Source organism: Pelodiscus sinensis, chromosome 4, assembly GCF_049634645.1.
Source record: "Pelodiscus sinensis isolate JC-2024 chromosome 4, ASM4963464v1, whole genome shotgun sequence".
Lineage (NCBI taxonomy): Eukaryota > Metazoa > Chordata > Testudines > Trionychidae > Pelodiscus > Pelodiscus sinensis.
The window spans coordinates 65,159,519-65,177,048 of record NC_134714.1 but is presented as its reverse complement, the minus strand read 5'-3'; the positions used below and the strand labels follow the sequence as shown (position 1 = coordinate 65,177,048).

The following is a 17,530-nucleotide window of genomic DNA, read 5'->3' as shown; positions in this document are numbered from 1 at the left end:
CACGCACATTCATTTCCTCTATGTCTACATGACCACCTCTCCCATGAATTCTAGCCAGAAGACTATTTTCCCCATGACCATCCCCCGAGATTCATAAGTGCAGGAACAATTATTAGCCAAAAGATGTAGAAATGGCAAAAGAGACAATCGGGATAATCTCAGACGTGCAAGAAAAGAAGGCAGAAAATCATCTCCTCCCTGTCTCTTTCACCAAACCTCCTATGGTTTGTCAAAAGGGGAATCATGCTGCTGGGATCTATAGAGTCTTCATCAGATGGTGATGTGAAAGAAGCTCTAGCATTCCCCTATGAACAACTCCTGAGCACGCTCCCTCCTGCAAATCATGAAATGCATGGTGTGACGTTCAGAATGGAAGATTGGATCTCTGAAAAGCAAGCATGTATAAAGATATGGAGGAGCAAGACATTTGCTGAAGGAAGTGGGGAACTGTCAATTGCAGTGGTCCAGATGCAAGTTTAGACATACAAGATGAGACAGCAGAGGGAAAGCACCAACTCTTTCTTTCTCTTTCTTCCCCACCCGGCATACTTCTTGTGGTTTGCAGCAGTAGGGTTCCCCACTATTGAGCTACAGGTGAACTGAACCAGAGGACTTCTTGATCGCTTCTTTATTATGTTTCCAATGCCAACATAATCTCTTTTGAGGTGAGGCAACCACATCTATACACAGTATTCAAGATGTGAGCGTACAATGAATATATATATATATATATATATATATATATATATATATATATATATATATATAAAGGTAACAAGATATTCTCAGTCTTAATATCTATCCCCTTTTTAATTATTCCTAACACTCTATTTGCATTTTTTGACTGCTGCTGCTGTACTTCGAGTGTATGTTTTCAGAGAATTATCCACAACGACACCGATAGAGATAAGAGATAAGAGATAAGAGATAGATAAAAGAGATAAGAGATAGATAAAAGAGAGAAGAGAGAAGAGAGAAGAGAGAAGAGAGAAGAGAGAAGAGAGAAGAGAGAAGAGAGAAGAGAGAAGAGAGAAGAGAGAAGAGAGAAGAGAGAAGAGATAAGAGATAGAGATATATATCTATATATCTATATCTATATCTATATCTATATCTATATCTATATCTATCTCCTTCCCCCCAATTTAGTCCTCACTGTTTTGTACATATAGTTGGGATTATGTTTTTCAATATGCATTATTTTGCACTTATCAAATTAAAATTAATTTGCTACTTTGTTGCCCGGTCACCTAGTTTCGTGAGCTGCTTTGAAGCTCTTTACCATCTAGCCATGAAACTGATCAAAATGGACTGTGAATTTGGTAGAGCAATGTTAGTATCAGAGCTGTGCCAATTCATCTCAGTCCTTATATGTGAAACAGATATATCTGTTTCAGATCCTATGAATTTCTCAAAAAGAAATGCAACGAACTGTGACAAGTTGTGTCAGGAGTATGCATAGCTAAAATGAAACAAAAAATATTCTCACTTAAGACCAATATCCAGATTTTCTGAAATAACAAAAGATCAGTGCATTCTTGGTTTTCACTGTGTCTGGACACATGAATAGTATATTAAACCATTTAAGTCTTTCAAAAAATCAGAGAAATTTAATTTTAAAAAGAGTTAGGCTCACCAATTTTTCCACATCCACTTCCTCTTCACTCTGGAAATCAGAAGCTCCATCCAACATCTCATCAGCAGAATCATCAGTTTTTTCATCTTCATCATCTTCCTCCTCCTCTTCTACATCATCCATGGTAATATCAACAGTAGGAGTATAACCCTTTTTGTGGTGTTTGGGTTCTTGTGCTCTCTGCTCTGGAGTCAGGAAATAACCTTTAGCAGATTTCTCAACTTTATTCCCTCTCTCAGTGTTACTTTTGTTGTCTAAACCAGTTGTCTTACTAGACATTGTGTTCCAAGAACTATTGGTATGAACTGAGCTGTCCGTAGCCTTTTCACTTGCTTTCTGAAAACCAGTGATGCCTTGTTCTTGGTTAGGAATTTTAAGTTTTTTCTGGATATCTACATTTCCTTTACACTCATCTGTACTTCCCACATGCACCTCTCCTGAATTACTGCCATGCTCCTTGGTATAAATGATCTCCGATTTATTTTGTTCTTCCATTCTGTTCTCGGTCTCTGTAGAGTTCTCACATTCCTTCCTTTTGACCTCTAACTGTGCAATGCTCTCCTGGAGCTCTTTTTGGTTCTCAAGTGATTGAGTCCCTTCTTGCTCTGCATAAATCTCTTTCTTCTCCTGTGGATTCTGTGACTGTTTATCATTCACCTTCTCTTTCCCTTTTTTCTGTAGTTGTGCATTTCCCTCCTGTTCCATATCTGGACATTCTGCTTGTACAGGGCTTGTATGCTCCTCCACATGGCTTTTTAACAGTGCAGTCTCTTCCTGCTCCCTGGAACTTTCTGGATATGCAGTATTTGCAGGAGCAACTATGGCTGGATCTAGTAATTCTGAAATAGTCCCTGAATTAACTGAAACATTCTCCAATACTTTTTCAGAATGTACAGAGTCCTCTTTCTTTTCAGCGATCACTTTGTTTTTATCACCGATGGGCTTCTCACTGATGTACGAGTGGTCTGATGATATAACATCTGCAGAAACATCATGCTGAAAGTTGGTAATGTCATCAGAGTAATCCTCCAGAATCTCTGAATCCTTCTCAGCCATCTCTGAGGCAGTGGAGTTTCTGTCAGATATTGCTGCATCAGCTGCAGACTCATCACTACTATTTGACTGATTTGCTGGCAACTCGTTTTCCTCTTGTTTGCTATCTGACACTGTGACCTCTGACTCCATGACCTCCACATCTTCTGAAGGTGAAGCCCTCTCATGTTCTTGCTGCTTAGCAGGAACAGACTTATCCTTTTGGCTTGCATCCTGGGAATCTTTCTTTATCTGGAGGGATGCAACATGGTGAAGAATAGAGTTTGGGACCGACTTCTGTCCTGGCAGTTGAAGCAAGGCAAAACTTCCAGACTGAAGGGGTACGAGACCGGCAGCATTAGGTGCTTGACCACCTGAGCTATACGTTATCTTAGATTCAGAGCCTGTCTGACCTGCAATGCTGTTTGCTCCTGGAGGAGAGATCCTCAAAGTCAAGGTGCCTGCTTGCGACACAAAACTGGGTACTGATGGTAGGATGGATGATGCTTGAGTGACCAAATTAACTGTAGGTGCAGACCTGGATCCAACCGTTTGTACTGCTGGGTTTTTGACAGGGGAAACCGAAGTAACGGAAGTGGAAGAGGGAGGTGGTACAGGTATCTCAAGAGGCTTAGAAGGCCCAGGCAATTGGATTCCTACAACAGAGCCTATGAGAGAGAGAGAAAATACTAAATCTCTTATTTCCTAAAATCATTCCTAATTCTAGTATGTGATATTACATAAAGTTAAACAGACAACCTTCTTCCAAGAATTATGATTAAGTACATCATCACAAAATCTCAATATAATACCTACTGCTGCATAAAAAGTATGATACCGTAAGATATCTACAAAGGGCTCTCTTCTAAATTTTGTTAGTTATTGCACAAGTTTCATCAATGTGCTGAAAAAGTTATTAGACGTGATCAGAAAAAGTTTTGATAAAAACCAATTCAAACTAAACTTACTTTCCTTTGCAAATTTTGTCAGAAAATGTCAAAACTGAAATTCTAAATGTTTCATTTTGGAACACTAACTTTTTAAAATTTGTACCCTTTCTCGTCTTCAAAATGTAAAAAAAAATGTAATTTTTCCCCAGCAAAAAAAAATGAACAGTTCTGAAATTGGTTTAAAAAACAAATTAAATTAAAAAAAAAAAAAAGATTAATCTGGAAAGCCAAATTTTACTAAAAAGGAACTGGTCAGATTTTCACTCACCAAAGCAATCTGATATCCTTAAAACAACACTGAGGCTACGTCTAGACTACATGGCTCTGTTGACTGAGCCACGTAAAATAGTTTATTCGGCATAGTCAAAGAAGCAGGGATTTAAATAATCCCCGCAATGGCCACCACGCTGTGTCGATGATAAGGAAGTCTTTGTCGACCGCACCGCGTCTAGGCTGCCACGCTGTGCTGGACCAGCTGATCATCGGCACAGCATGGTGGCCATTTTTATTTTAATGAAGCGGGGATTATTTAAATCCCTTCTTCTTTGACCATGCCGAATAAACTATTTTACATGGCTCCCTCGACGGAGCCATGAAGTCTAGACGTAGCCTGAGATAGTACATTCACCCTTGTATATGCCAGATATAAAAATCACTACCTACCACGCAAAATTCTTACATTTTGGGTAAAGAAAGTACTGACATCTTTAATTTAAGACAAGTACTATTTCATCCTACATCACATCACATCACATCACATCTGAATGATTACACTTTACTCTCCCAACTGACACAAGGAAGACACAGTGTGGACATTTTTTTCTTGGCAGCGTGATTATGTCTCAGAACACAAATAGTCCTGGAATCCTCTATTAATCCTGTGCATTTACTTTTACTTTCATTTTCAACTGCCACAAAGGAAAGCTCATCTGCTATAAAATCTGCCCGAACAATATACAAAAAAATCAGAAAAGAATGGCCAAGACCTTTGGTACCTGGATTACGGAACATTACGGGCTGAATGTTGGATTGGGTGCCAGCTGCTCGGAGCTGATGCAGTGGAACAAGCTGGATGATCTGTCCATTGGGATGTCTAAATAGGTTTACTCCACCAGGGCTTCTGAGAGGCTGCAGGATCATCCTATGTCCTTGAGCAAGCTGCACATTGTGGAGAGGTCGTAAAGCAGGAGAGCCTTGATGCACTGGAATCAGCAGTAATCGAGATCCCACACGCTTCTCTGTTCCAGAAGACAGACCCTGGGGGCTTGCAGTTGTAGTCTGAGAAGTGCCATCTTCTGAAAAGTTAGTAAGAAATGTGATTCATAATACTCCTTAGATACACAATTTGCCTTTTTTTGTTACAAGTAAAACCGAGATGTTTTCAGACAGAAGTGTCATTTTCATCTAACAATATCCCTCTAAAAGCTACTGTATAACATGTAATTTCAACATCTTCCATTTATCCACAAACATATATAGCATGGACCAGGGCAATATGATCTTCTTCACTTTGCCAATTATCTCCTCAATCACATGAAACAATATAGAATGAGGGAGTAATTATCTGCTTCTGTGCCTATTTCTTGGCCTTCGGTATGCACATTGGCAGTCTTGGTATAATCAGATACAACCGCTTTACTGACAGTTTTGTGATATGACATTTATCGGGTAGGAAACGGACTGAAGCCACCAATTCGTTTCATATTACCCCAGTGAACAAACACATGGCTACATTTTCTGTTTACTAACAGCTGACAGGAGTTCAAAACAGAAACTTAAGAGGAAAAGGCTCCATACCCCATTATGGATCTGCTGAGCTTCCTTGTCCCACTATTCTCTCTCTGATAGTCTGCAACTGTATAGTTCTTATACCAATTCTGATGAAACCAGTGTTTCCAGCAACAATTAGCCAGTTGTGCCTGTGCCTTACCTGGTCTTGGATTCAGTGAAGGACTTGTATTAACTCCAGAGAGTATAACAGGAATAGAACCAACAGATGAGGTTGGAGTGGTCGCCATGGAAGTGACTGCAGTTGTTGTCACCACAACTGGAGATGAGGAGGTGGTAGGAACTGGATGATTAGTGGCTGGTGTAGTTACTACAGATTTAGGGAATGATATGGTTGCTACTGGTGTAGCCATTCCAGTTGCTTTTGTTATGTTCACAGTAGCTGTAGGGGTAATGGGTGAGACAGCAGAACAGGCACTGGCTTCAGATGTTCCAGGAGCACCTGCAATGGCAATGCCAGGAGGAGAGTGGGTAGATTCATTAGCTCTTGTATGGCCAGTAGTGGTCACAGTAGATGATATCACAGTGGTAACACTTTCTAAAGTAACTGGAGAGGTAGTGGCAGCTGCAGTGACAGGAGGTGAGACAGAGCAGTAAACTGGAGATGGCCTTGAGGGAACCACTGGAGTGACGACCATTATTGGTGTAGGCCTGACATTGAACTTCTGTGGCCCTGTCAGGGGCTGGGGTGTGCTAACTCCAGGAATCTTCTGCTGCAGAGCTCCAACTTTACTCATCACAAACTGTGTGAAAACACCACCAGATGAGGGTCGAGCAGCTGCAAATAAAAACTTGCAGGTCAAAATCTCAACAGGTTCCTTCTTTGCCCTGTTTGAGGTGCTCCAGTAGTCAATTTAGCAAAAAATTAAGGCCCCGCTGTTGTTAAAGAGCACCCTGTATATAAACTGAAACATTTAAAAACATGGCCATTCACTTTATTGTAGTCATGAACAGGCTTTACATTATTCAAAATTTATGTTTTAGTGAAGATTTACAATTTTCCGCTGCATTTCTTCCTATCCATGCAAAAGAATCAGGCTCTATGACATTTTGATCTTTATTGTGACACTACAATTAGAGAATTACAATTTCAACACATGAAAAAAGGAACAGAGTGAAATAATAGGCTCATAAGGGATTTTCTAATTCTTAAATTCTTCCCATACAAGCCTCTGTGTGATGTCTTCCTCCTTTCACTGCTTCTTGGGTCTCCATCACCTTACCACTGAATTCACTTGTTATGCCAGCCACTTAAATCTAAATGGGGGGGTAGGGTTTGTCACACCCTTCATATTGCAATCACTACCCTTCTAGCTGAAGACTGGATGGGACTCCCCTTTGACACAATTTTCAAGCAAGCAGACAGAGTCAATATTGAAAGGCTCCTCCATTCCTTGCTCTCCGGGGCTCAAATGCTGAATTCATAGCACACCAGACCTTGATCAACTAAGGAAGAGAATCTGAACATCTAGCGTGACAGCACAGAAAATTACCATGAGGCAAGCCTCTTTAAAAAAAAAAAATCATAATCTTATATGTATATAGCATCTTTAGTCCAAAAGAATGCCAAAACAGTTTTTACGCATTAGATACCTCAAAAATTGTTTCACACACTACTGTAACACATCCACCACATCAAAACAGCATACAAATACAATGCATAGGTTTACTACAGGAAGGCAAAAATGGCACATCCAGTTTACACTGCAGGGGGTATTTAGGTAGGAAGAACACAACTAAGCACAAATCAGAATTTTGCCAGTATGCAAATTAACACCCTCTTCTCCTGCCAAAAGCTTCTTGGAATTGCTAATGACCAAAGCGTCAGGTGTTTAGATTTCACATCTTACCCAAAAGATAGCACTTCTTATATAACACAGTCTCCCTTCATGCCATGCTGTGGTTAGATTTCAGAACCAACTCAGAAGACTGCCACATTCTTTTGGAAGAAGAAATTACTCACCTTGTGCAGTGATAACAGTTCTTTGAGATGCTGGTCACTGTGGGTACTCCACTGAACATCTGCTTGCATCCCTGTGCTGCTGATCGGAAAACTTCATTAACAGTATCCATTAGGCCCATACGTGCACTCTCTCTCCTTGTTCCCAGCCACTAGACTAGACAGCACACCGATGCTAACCCTCCTCTGTTCCTTCTCTACCACCGAGACACAGACAGGAACTCTTAAATAGAGGGGAGCAGGGTGGTTTGTGGAGCACCCATAGAGAAACACATCTCAAAAACACCATTATTACTGCACAAGATGAGTAACTTCTTCAACTACTGTGCCTGTGTGCGCTCCACTGTAGATGACTCCTAAGCAATATCCCCTTTGGAAGGCTAGGGCCTTGGAGTCAGGTCAGTTATAAAAGGCAATATTATGGAGCCGGGATGGCATCAGAGATGGGAATTCCCAGTGATGACATAGCGTTCTGTGAAGGTATGGACCAATACCCATCTCTCTGCTCTGTGCATTTCTGAGATACATTCTTCAAGAATGTCTGTGATGCACAAGGAGATCGACCTCATGGAGTATGTGTGGATACTATACAGAGAGGCCCTACTGTGAACCAAATAACTTTGTCAAATACAGTTTCAGACCCATTTGAAGAGTCTCTAGGCTGATATTGCTGAGCCCTGGGATCTTTCCACAACACAGGAAAAGCTTATGAGACTTCCTGAAAGCTTTCATCCTAGCCTAGACGAAGGCTTTTCTGACATTTACTGTGTGTAATGTAGCGTTCCTGTTGTTGTGGTGAGGGTTTGGGGAAAAAAATTAGAAAGTGAATCAACTGGATCATGTGGAACTAAGTTACCTTAGGGATGAATTTTGGATTAGGCTTGAGTTTAACCCTGTCCCAAAAGAATACTTTACAGGGGGAATGTGCCATCAGAGTTGTCATTTCTCCTCTTCTCCTAGCCAAGGTGACTGCTATTAGGAAAGCTATTTTCAAAGAAAAGTATGTACGTGAACAGGTGACTAAAGGTTCAAGGGACATCTAGTTAGGCCTTTCAACACCAGGTTTAATAGGGCTTTGGTGGCAGGGGAAACAGGAAAAGCATAGAAAAGATTTCTGTCTCAGGGAAGGAGAGCATCATGCAGATGGTGTTACCCTATTCCTACTCTGGAACAGTAACATGAACATTGTCCTGTTCAGGTGAGTGGCAAACAGGCATAGGGTGGGTGTTCATCACAATCTGAATAGGTTGTAGAATATTGCTGAGTTTTATTTCCCATTCACAACTGTGTGGGAACCTGAATCTGAGACTGTTCGCTATCAAGTTGTGTGCACGCTCCTAAAGTATGCCTCTGATAATGTAATGTTATGCTCTCACTGCTTCTGCCCACAAGGAAAGTGATCTGGCTTCCCCCGGTTGATTTATACTGTACATGCACATTGCATTGTCTATTAGGAGTGTCATGTGAGATACCTTGCTCAGAGGAAGGAAATGCATGCAGGAATTCCTGATCATTCTGTGCTCAAGGAGGCTGATGTGAAGGAATATTTCCACATATATGCCTTGTGTTGTGATGTTTAAATGCACATTCCATTTTATGAGGGATGTACTGGTGGTGAGAAATGATGACATGATTGGGGATGAGGTTTGTGAAAAGGGGATCTCTTTGCAAACATTTCCTACGTCTTTCCACCAGTCCAAGGAGTTTTTATTCTTGGTGGGTAGAGACAGGAGTTTGTCTAGTCTGTCTCTGGTCATCACATATAAAGCCTGGCATATGGTATTACTGCTGTGCTTGTTGCCATATGCCCCAAAAGTTGCAGGCAATGTTATTTGCTAATACTTCTGGGCTGTTTTGAATGGTCTTTATAAGCAAGGCCAAAGAGAGGAATCTGTGTTGAGGTAAGAGTGCTCTGGCCTGTAACATGTCAGGCAGGTGCCTATGAATTACAGGCATTGCACTGGAATTGAAGGTTGACTTCTGGAGAAGCCCAATTCTGTGAAAAAGTCTATTCTGGATTTGGTTATTCAAGACTCTTGGAAGGACTGGACTGTGAGGACACAATCATCCAGAGAAGGGCCCATCATGATCCTTTGAGACCACAAGTACATGGACACTACTAAAACTCAGAGCTAATTATAACCCAAATGGGAAGTACTGTGTAATGGTAGTGGTTTTGTCCGAAGGTAAATCTGAGGAACAGTTGGTGGGATGGGAGGATTGCAATATGGATGTAGGTGTCCTGAGGGAGAGGACTGGAAAACTAGTCTCCCTGATCCAAGCTTGGAATAATCTTAACCATCTTGAATTTTTGAGCTTTGACACATTTTTGAGTGCTCTGAGGTCTAGTATGGGTTTCCAGCCTTCCTTTCTCTTGGATATAAGAAAATAGTGAGTAAAATCCTTTGCCTTGTAGATGTGTGGGTATTGATTCTGTCTCCTAACTGCAGGAAAGAAACAGTTAACTCTCATGTGAAGATTCCCTGAAGAAAGGCAGGGAAGGGTGTTTTGAAAGGGGATGAGGAGTGGATGGACTACCCACTGCAAACAATTTGCAGGACCTACTAGTCTCATGTAACACATTTCCAGATACTTCTGAACATTACAAGATGAGCCAAATAGGTAGGAAGTGTTGGTTAGTTGTAGCAATTGGGGTAATTGATCTGTCAATGCCTTGACCAACACATCAAAACTGGTGTTTGAAGATGTAGGATTGTGACATGAAAGGCTGTGGACCAGATGGCTTGCCTAGGGAACTTCTATTTTCTTCCTCTGAGTATGTAATAGCACTAACTTGTGTATTGGGAGGTACATGGTTTGTGCTGAGGCTGCAGACTAAATTTTCTCTTTTGTCCAGGCGTGAAGATTCCTAATGAGCAGAGTGGTCCTAGAATTTGTATAGGTATGAATAGAGAAGTCTCTCTTCTCCAGGAAGAGCTGAGTGCCTTCAAAGGGAACATCTTCAACAGTCGATTGCACCAGTTTAGAGAAGCCTGAAAGGTGTAACCATGATGCATAACCACAGCTGTGGAGATGCACCAGCCCACTGCGTTGGCTGCATTGAGGGCAGACTGTAGCGCTGTTTTGGCTTCTAGATGTCCCTCCCGGATGAGAGCTTTGAACTGGTTATGCTGTGACTCAGGAAGCTGATCAATGAAGCTGCTTAGTTTTGAACAGCTGACAGTCTTTTCACCATTAAGCCTTGATAATAAGCAACTTAGAACTGTAGGAGGTCTGAGGATTAGGTTTTCCTCCTGAAGAGGTCCAAGCATTTCCAACCCCGTCATAGAAAATGAATCTCATTTGGTGTTAATGGCCCCTACAGTTTACAGTGTCCATGATGATGGAGCTGGGAGTCAGGTGAGAGAAGAGGAACTCTACGTTCCTAACCAGGACATAATATTTTCATCAGCCCACTTCCATGTAGGCATCACCAAAATCAGGATATGTCCAATTTTTTGCAGTGTCCAGATGGGATGGGTTGTTTTGTTTTATTTTATTTTCAGAGGACGCATATAAATATGCCAACTAATTTCCTCCAACTTTTTTCCAAGTCCTGGAAAATGCTAGAAATCATTGGCTAATAATACTGCCTCATCTAAGGAGGAGGGAGGTATGTTGGTCTTTGCAGTCATCTCTGCCTCATTACTGCCCCCCCTGTTCTTCCACAATCTCCTCTGCAACTTCTGAGGTTCTGAATGCCCTGGCTGAGGGGGAATATCTTGGGGGTTCATGGGTAAAGCTGGAAACCCATGGGGATGATGTGCATCCTAAGGATCCCAGTACAGCTACTGTAGAGGTAGAATAGAGCCTGGTGGTGGTGCCCATGGTTGACACATAAAAGCGGTAGATGGGGTCACGTGAGGGTATGCTCAGGGGACCTATTCACAGTAGGCTTCATAGAGAGCATGAGAGAAATACTGAGAAATGACCTTCTTTGACTCGCTGTCGGAGTCCACACTAGAGAAAGCAGAAACGTATGGCAGGATAGCAGAGAAGATTCCATGATGAGACGACTTAGTGCCAAGGTCACTGTGTCAAGCAGAGGTGGTGTCCCACAGATCTTGAGTGCCAGAATTCCAGTGACGCTGACCAACCTGATGTTGCTAGGGGTCTCAATGTAATTTGGGATTCTGCTCGTACTGACCACATTAGCGCTATATGGGAAATTGATGATAAAGCCAATAGCACAATGTGTACTGGCAGTGTCTTCTTACTGGAATGCTGGCTCCTACCTTTGTTTATTGATACCACTGACCCAATGTCTGTGCCTTAAGTGTGTTACCAATACCTGCTGTTACAGGCTTTGTGAGCCAAGATAGGCTGAAATTATCTTGGTGCAGACAAGTGCCAAAAATATCTAATGTGCCACTGGAGCTCACTCTGGGGACTTCCCACTATTTTTTGATGAATTACAAGATAGGTTTTCTTTGATACTCAGTCCTTTGAAGTTGAGGGCTGTGAGGAAGACTCACTTCTGCCACGTGACTCTCAAAAAGGGTCAGGGGAGAGAGGGAAGAAGGGAAATTGGAAGGCTGCCTCCATGAAGATGATCTTTTGTACTGACTTCCTGTCCAAGACAAGAGTCTGAATTGCTGGCAGAGACCACACATCTGTGGGATGTGGCCTTCCGGAGACAGTGCATGCACCGGGAGTGTTTATCTGTTACAAGGATGGCCTCTTTACAGAAGCGGCACTTCCTGAAGCCTACTGAATCAAGCTAACTCCTGTTGGAGGAAGGGTCCCCAATGAAAAAGGGGGCAATTGTTCAGGAAGAAAAAATTAAGAGCAGAAAATACAACTAAGACGGGGGAGATTAACTACAGAAATGGTAAGAAGCTAATGGTCACTAAAAGATTCCATCTCTAGCAGTTGAAAAGGAACTGGGGGAAAGTTAGCCCATGTGCACTTGTTAGCCTCATGGCAGGACATGAGGAAAGACTGCGTGAATGGGACTAACAGATACTGCTGCCAGTTATCTGATCAGCAACACAGGGAAGCAAGCACACCTACAGTGGAGCACCCATTGGTACACTACTAGGAAGAACCTTTTGTTTACACTTGGGAAGGTCTCCCATGCAAGAACTGACTAGAACCTTGCTTAGCTTGTGAAACACAATGAGATCAGAGACCAGTGTGATATGACTACTCACATGTGGTTCTCTTAATCCAGATGTTGAACAACTTGCTTTTCATGGTGTCTTTTCATGTGTCTTTGCTATTTTCATACCTCACAATGACCAGACAGGTGAGGTTCAAGTGTAATACCAACATTAGAAAAATGAAAATACAAGTGAAGAACCACAGACTAGGCCCATCCTAATTCTTTTAACCCCTTTATATAAAGACATTTTCACCAATAAAGGCTGATGACAAAGAAGGTTCAAATCAGAACACCCAGTGAGAACAAAAATCCAACTTTAATCACTCAATTAGTGCTTTTCCATCCAATCTCCTTTGACCTGACTTTTTTTTTATTTAATCAATACTATTGCAGCACATTTTCAACCTTTGGGAACATAATTCTAACCTAATATAAAATTTAGTGGTTTAGGTTAAAAGGTTATTTATTGCAGAGGCAGTTTAGGTAGGCAACTGTAGGAGCCAAAGACAGTGAGAGCTGTTGGACAGAAATCGACAGCAATGCTGTACACTCATTCTCCATTTTATGCTTCAGGTAATTTAAAATACAGTAAGTAAGTTCCAACCTACCTATCTGTCTCTGTGCTGGGACATGAGCTTTCAGAGCCGTCACAGTGGGGGTTGAAGTAGTGCTGATGGAAGATGTAGTTTTGGGAGTTGATGTAGTGGGAACCTGGACTGATGGTATCCCGGAAGCAGCTGCCTTAGCATTGGATGCTACCTTGGAGATCACGGTACTGAGGGTTGAGAGATCAAGTACTGTGGGTCGCAGCCTGCCTGTGATATAAGCAGCTAGCCGATTGGCTGGATGTAATGCCCCCATCAGTCCCAAAAGGAGTTTAGCCTGAGGATAACTTTTACCATTAACCTGAAAGAAGTGGAAAAGGGAAATTCTGTGAAGAAAAAAAAACCTTGCTAACTTACCACCTTTGGACAAGGTGTTTCATTCCATGGTATTTCTAGAAGTTCTTTTCAGAGTAACATTGCAATTCAGAGTGGATGTTATTAATCTACTTTCTGCTTAGGATAACTCCAAGCAATTATTTCACATTACTATAAAACCCATAGATTTTAGATGACACTCAAGACTCTAGGAGGAAGGATATTCACAAAGAACCATAGAGTCTAAAGATACTGAAATGAAGGAGAGTAAAGCTGCACTTTCCTGTACTTTGGTTTATGTCTCAGTCTTGACTAAAGACGGATATTCACAATGTGGTGAGGATGAAGCTTTAAATGTATCACAATAACTAATCTAATTACCTTTGGTGGCTGTCCAGAGACACAGAAGAAAAAAAAAACTTGAGTGTGCTATGCACGTTGGGATAAGTCTTTAAAAAGAGACTGCAAAACAATTTACTTTGGCAATATTTTTCACTATTACTCTTGCTATTATTTGATATTGTGACAGGATGTATTACACTACTTGGTTCTATTTGAACACGGTTTAGCTTCAACTCAACTTCTCTCTCCCATTGCACAGGAGTTAAAAGGAAGGACAAACAAGAGCGGTTGTTTGAGACACAGATGGAGTAGAACATCTTCAAGAATGGACTACATATCTATGGTCACTGCACTTTTTCAAACTCCTACCTGTGTCTTTTTATTGTTTATTTTCTGGCTCTATTAAAACTATTTTAATTTTCATTATGTTAACAGCATCCTCTAAGCTTTCAAAATAAAACTTGAAGAGGCCCTACTGACTACAGCTAATATTTTCAAAAAAATGCACTGGTTATTTCCAATGCCCAACCTGAGATACATTAAAGGGGACTAATCTTCAGAGAGAAGAACATTCACCTTCTGAAAATCAGGCCTACTTAAGGTGCACCAAAAATGGAGGCATCCAAGATCACTAGTTACTCTAGAAAATCTTGGTTTTTGTTGAATTATTTAATCAATTAAAAACGTATGTATTTGTCCAGTTTCTCCTTATGCAGGCACTGTATTTGTAAAACTTCATGCAAATAGTTTTTTCCATTCATATGCTTTTCCTAAAATGTTCTCGCTGCTTTCTCTAAGATATCTGTACTTAACAAGAGACTTCACTTGCCTTCATAGTTTATCACTCTCTACTAGAGCCCACAATTAATTCGTAATGCTGAATCTGTGATATCAACGATTTCCAAGAAACCAACTGATTACAGATTGAGGACTATGACATCACTTCATGATCAAGAACCTGGTCTGAAGGCATAAGCAGATAGATAAGGATGACAAGTTACCGCACAAAGCAATTATATTTGTTCAGTCTCCTTTTAAAGATCTTCCCCAGTGTGCATCTCTAAGGGTACGTCTACACTACAGCGCTAATTCGAACTAACGCGTCTAGAACTAAAAACTAGTTCGAATTAGCGTTTTGCTAATTCGAACTAGCATGTCCACATTAAGTGGACCCTGAAGCGGGCTTAAGGCTGGCCGGAAGCAGTGCCGGCAGGGCATCACAGGAGGACTTAGAGCGTGGAGATGCTGTCTCAGGCTAGCCGAGGGCTGCGCTTAAAGGGACCCAACCCCCACCCCGGACAGACAGTTCTCAGGGGTGCCCCGCTTGTAAAGCAGTCCTGGCTTGGAGTGCCCGGAGTACCCACACTGGGCACATCACACCACTCGGCCATCAGCCCGGCTGCACTTGCCGCAGGCTGCCATCTGGGTAGAGGGGACAATCGGGGGGCTGCAGGAGAGCTTCCACACCCAGAAGCCCGCAGAGCCAGCCCAGTCCTCCCCACCGGGGGCTTGTACCCCATTCCTCCCTCACCTCCTTCCACTTACCCTTCCCTAGCCCCTTTTCTTGATGTACAAAATAAAGGACAATTGTGTTCAAAAATGGAATCTGTCTTTATTGAACAAAACTGGGGGAGATTGGGAAAAGGAGGTGGGAGAGGGGAAGAGAGAGGCTGGGAGAGGGGAGGGCAACTACAATGATCAGGGGTTGGAAACAGGTCCCATATGAAGAGAGGCTAAAGAGACTGGGACTTTTCAGCTTAGAAAAGAGGAGACGGAGGGGGAACAGGATAGAGGTCTCTAAAAGCAGGAGTTGGGTGGAGAGGGTGCATACAGAAAAGTTCTTCATTAGTTCCCATAAAGAAGGACTAGAGGACACCAAAGGAAAGGAATGGGTAGCAGGCTTCAAACTAGTAACAGAAAGTTCTTCTTCACAAAGCAAAGAGTCGACCTGTGGAACTCCTTGCTGCAGGAGGCTGTGAAGGCTAGAACTAGAACAGAGTTTAAAGGGACGTGAGATCAAGTCATGGAGGTTGGGTCCATGGAGTGCTATTAGCCAGGGGGTAGGAGTGGTGTCCCTGCCCAAGGTTTGTGGAAGGCTGGAGAGGGATGGCAGAAGACAAATGGCTTGGTCACTGTCTTCGGTTCATCCCCTCCAGGGTTCCTAGGGTTGGCCGCTGTCGGCAGACAGGCTACTGGGCTAGGTGGACCTTTGGTCTGACCCAGGATGGCCATTGTAAGCTCAGGGCTCAAGGTCGGGGGTCTCAGTGGACCCCCTTGATTTTCATGCACACCTGCTCCTGGGTGGCCAGGCTGGCAGCTCTCCTGCCCTAGCTGGCCACTTTCCTGTGCCTAGTGCGGAGATTGTGGACGAGGTCCACGATGTCCGCACTAGCCCAGGCAGGTGCCCGCCTCTTGCGGTCCCGGGCAAGCTCCCAGGAGCCGCCAGCCAGAGGGGCAGGGCGGGGGGCATCGGGTGGGTGGCTCGATCCGTGCCAGGTGCAGGGTCTGCTGGCTGGGTGCTGGCAGGCTTGCACCTGGCACGGGCACCGTAGCCAGCCCATGGCCCTTTAAGGGGTCCAGGGCTGGGAGGGGGGCAGACGAGTTTCCCTGGTGTTGGCCAGAGTGGCCACCAGGGAAACCTGGGGAGGGCTAGCCTCCAACTAGTTCGAATTAAGGGTCTACACAGCCCTTAATTCGAACTAGTAAGTTCGAACTAGGCTTAATCCTCGTGGAATGAGGATTACCTAGTTCGAACTAAGCGCTCCGTTAGTTCGAATTAACTTTGTAGCGTAGACATACCCTAAGTGGGTTTCTTCTGTGGCCCTGGGTACCCATTGAGAAAAGACAGAGCCAAATGCATCTGTGGTAAGTTTTGCAAATACAGTATCAGAAAGAGCCTGATAAAAGCTTTTTGTACTTTGACTACTCAATCCCCAAGACAAGCAACAGGACAATCTAAATGACTATGCTTCAGACTTCCAATCAGCCTACAGAACATTACTGCTGACCCACAACATCTCCCAGATAGACTTTCATAGTATTTGATAGGCAAAAGACCAGGTAGTCTAAATTCTTGCCCTATGGAGATGGTCAGGAACACTGGAGTAAATGGAATCTAATCTTCACAGTAAAGGCAGAGAGTGACCCACCTGAATCAAGCCTGAGGGGCTCAAATTAGCTTTGCGTTTGTAGGCGACCAGCTTTCCTGCAGGAGAAAGCCCTGTATAAAAAGGCAAGCCTTTTCCCCCCTGCAACTTCTCATGTAGTTTGTCCAAGTTATCTGCCCGCAAGAACTTTATGTGTTCTGATATTTTGCATGATGATACTGCACTATCAGGAGTCTCCAAGACAGGCATCTCAGGCGTCTCACCCTTGTCCTGGCAGGAAGGCATTGAGATTTTCACTCTGGAGGAATAGATGGGAGGGTTCTTCTCATCCTGGGACTTGTGCTCTGAAGCCAATTCAATAATGAAGCTACCCACTTTGAGGGAATGTGGCATGTTACTGTTGATGTGTTGTGATAGGATGCTTAAGATCTTATTGCGATCCTCCTCCCAGTTGCAGTCAGAGATAATCTCGATAAGTTTGGATGGCCCACCTGGAGTGGTGTGACGAACATAGGAGGTGGAGGAGGATTCCCCCTCACTACGGGAAGACCACCAGCTTTTCTCTGAGGAAGAATTGAAACAGGTTTCTGCAATACTATGGAATTTTTAATACCTGGACATTCAATATAGTTTTATTATCCCCACCTCCACCCTTGTATTAGCAGCAGGGAAAAAGAAGTCAAATAATAGCTCG

General features: G+C 42.9%; 1 protein-coding gene across 18 annotated transcripts in view; it reads right to left on the bottom strand.

Annotated features, from left to right (window-relative positions):
* Positions 1–17,530, bottom strand: part of LOC102450239 (MAX gene-associated protein-like) — a 212,947-nt gene that overhangs the window by 152,415 nt on the left and 43,002 nt on the right. For 8 of the 18 annotated variants that reach the window (XR_012903448.1, XR_012903447.1, XR_012903446.1 and 5 more), the window contains exons 13-17: positions 16,879–17,399; positions 13,076–13,373; positions 5,546–6,181; positions 4,611–4,910; positions 1,634–3,333 (exon numbers count right to left, since the gene is read on the bottom strand). Coding sequence is in view for 15 of the 18 variants with exons in the window: in XM_075927178.1 (XP_075783293.1) it covers positions 1,634–3,333; positions 4,611–4,910; positions 5,546–6,181; positions 13,076–13,373; positions 16,879–17,399 (3,455 nt within the window). In the remaining 3 variants the exon portion in view is untranslated. The other 10 variants (XM_075927188.1, XM_075927173.1, XM_075927175.1 and 7 more) reach the window with 9 other exon arrangements.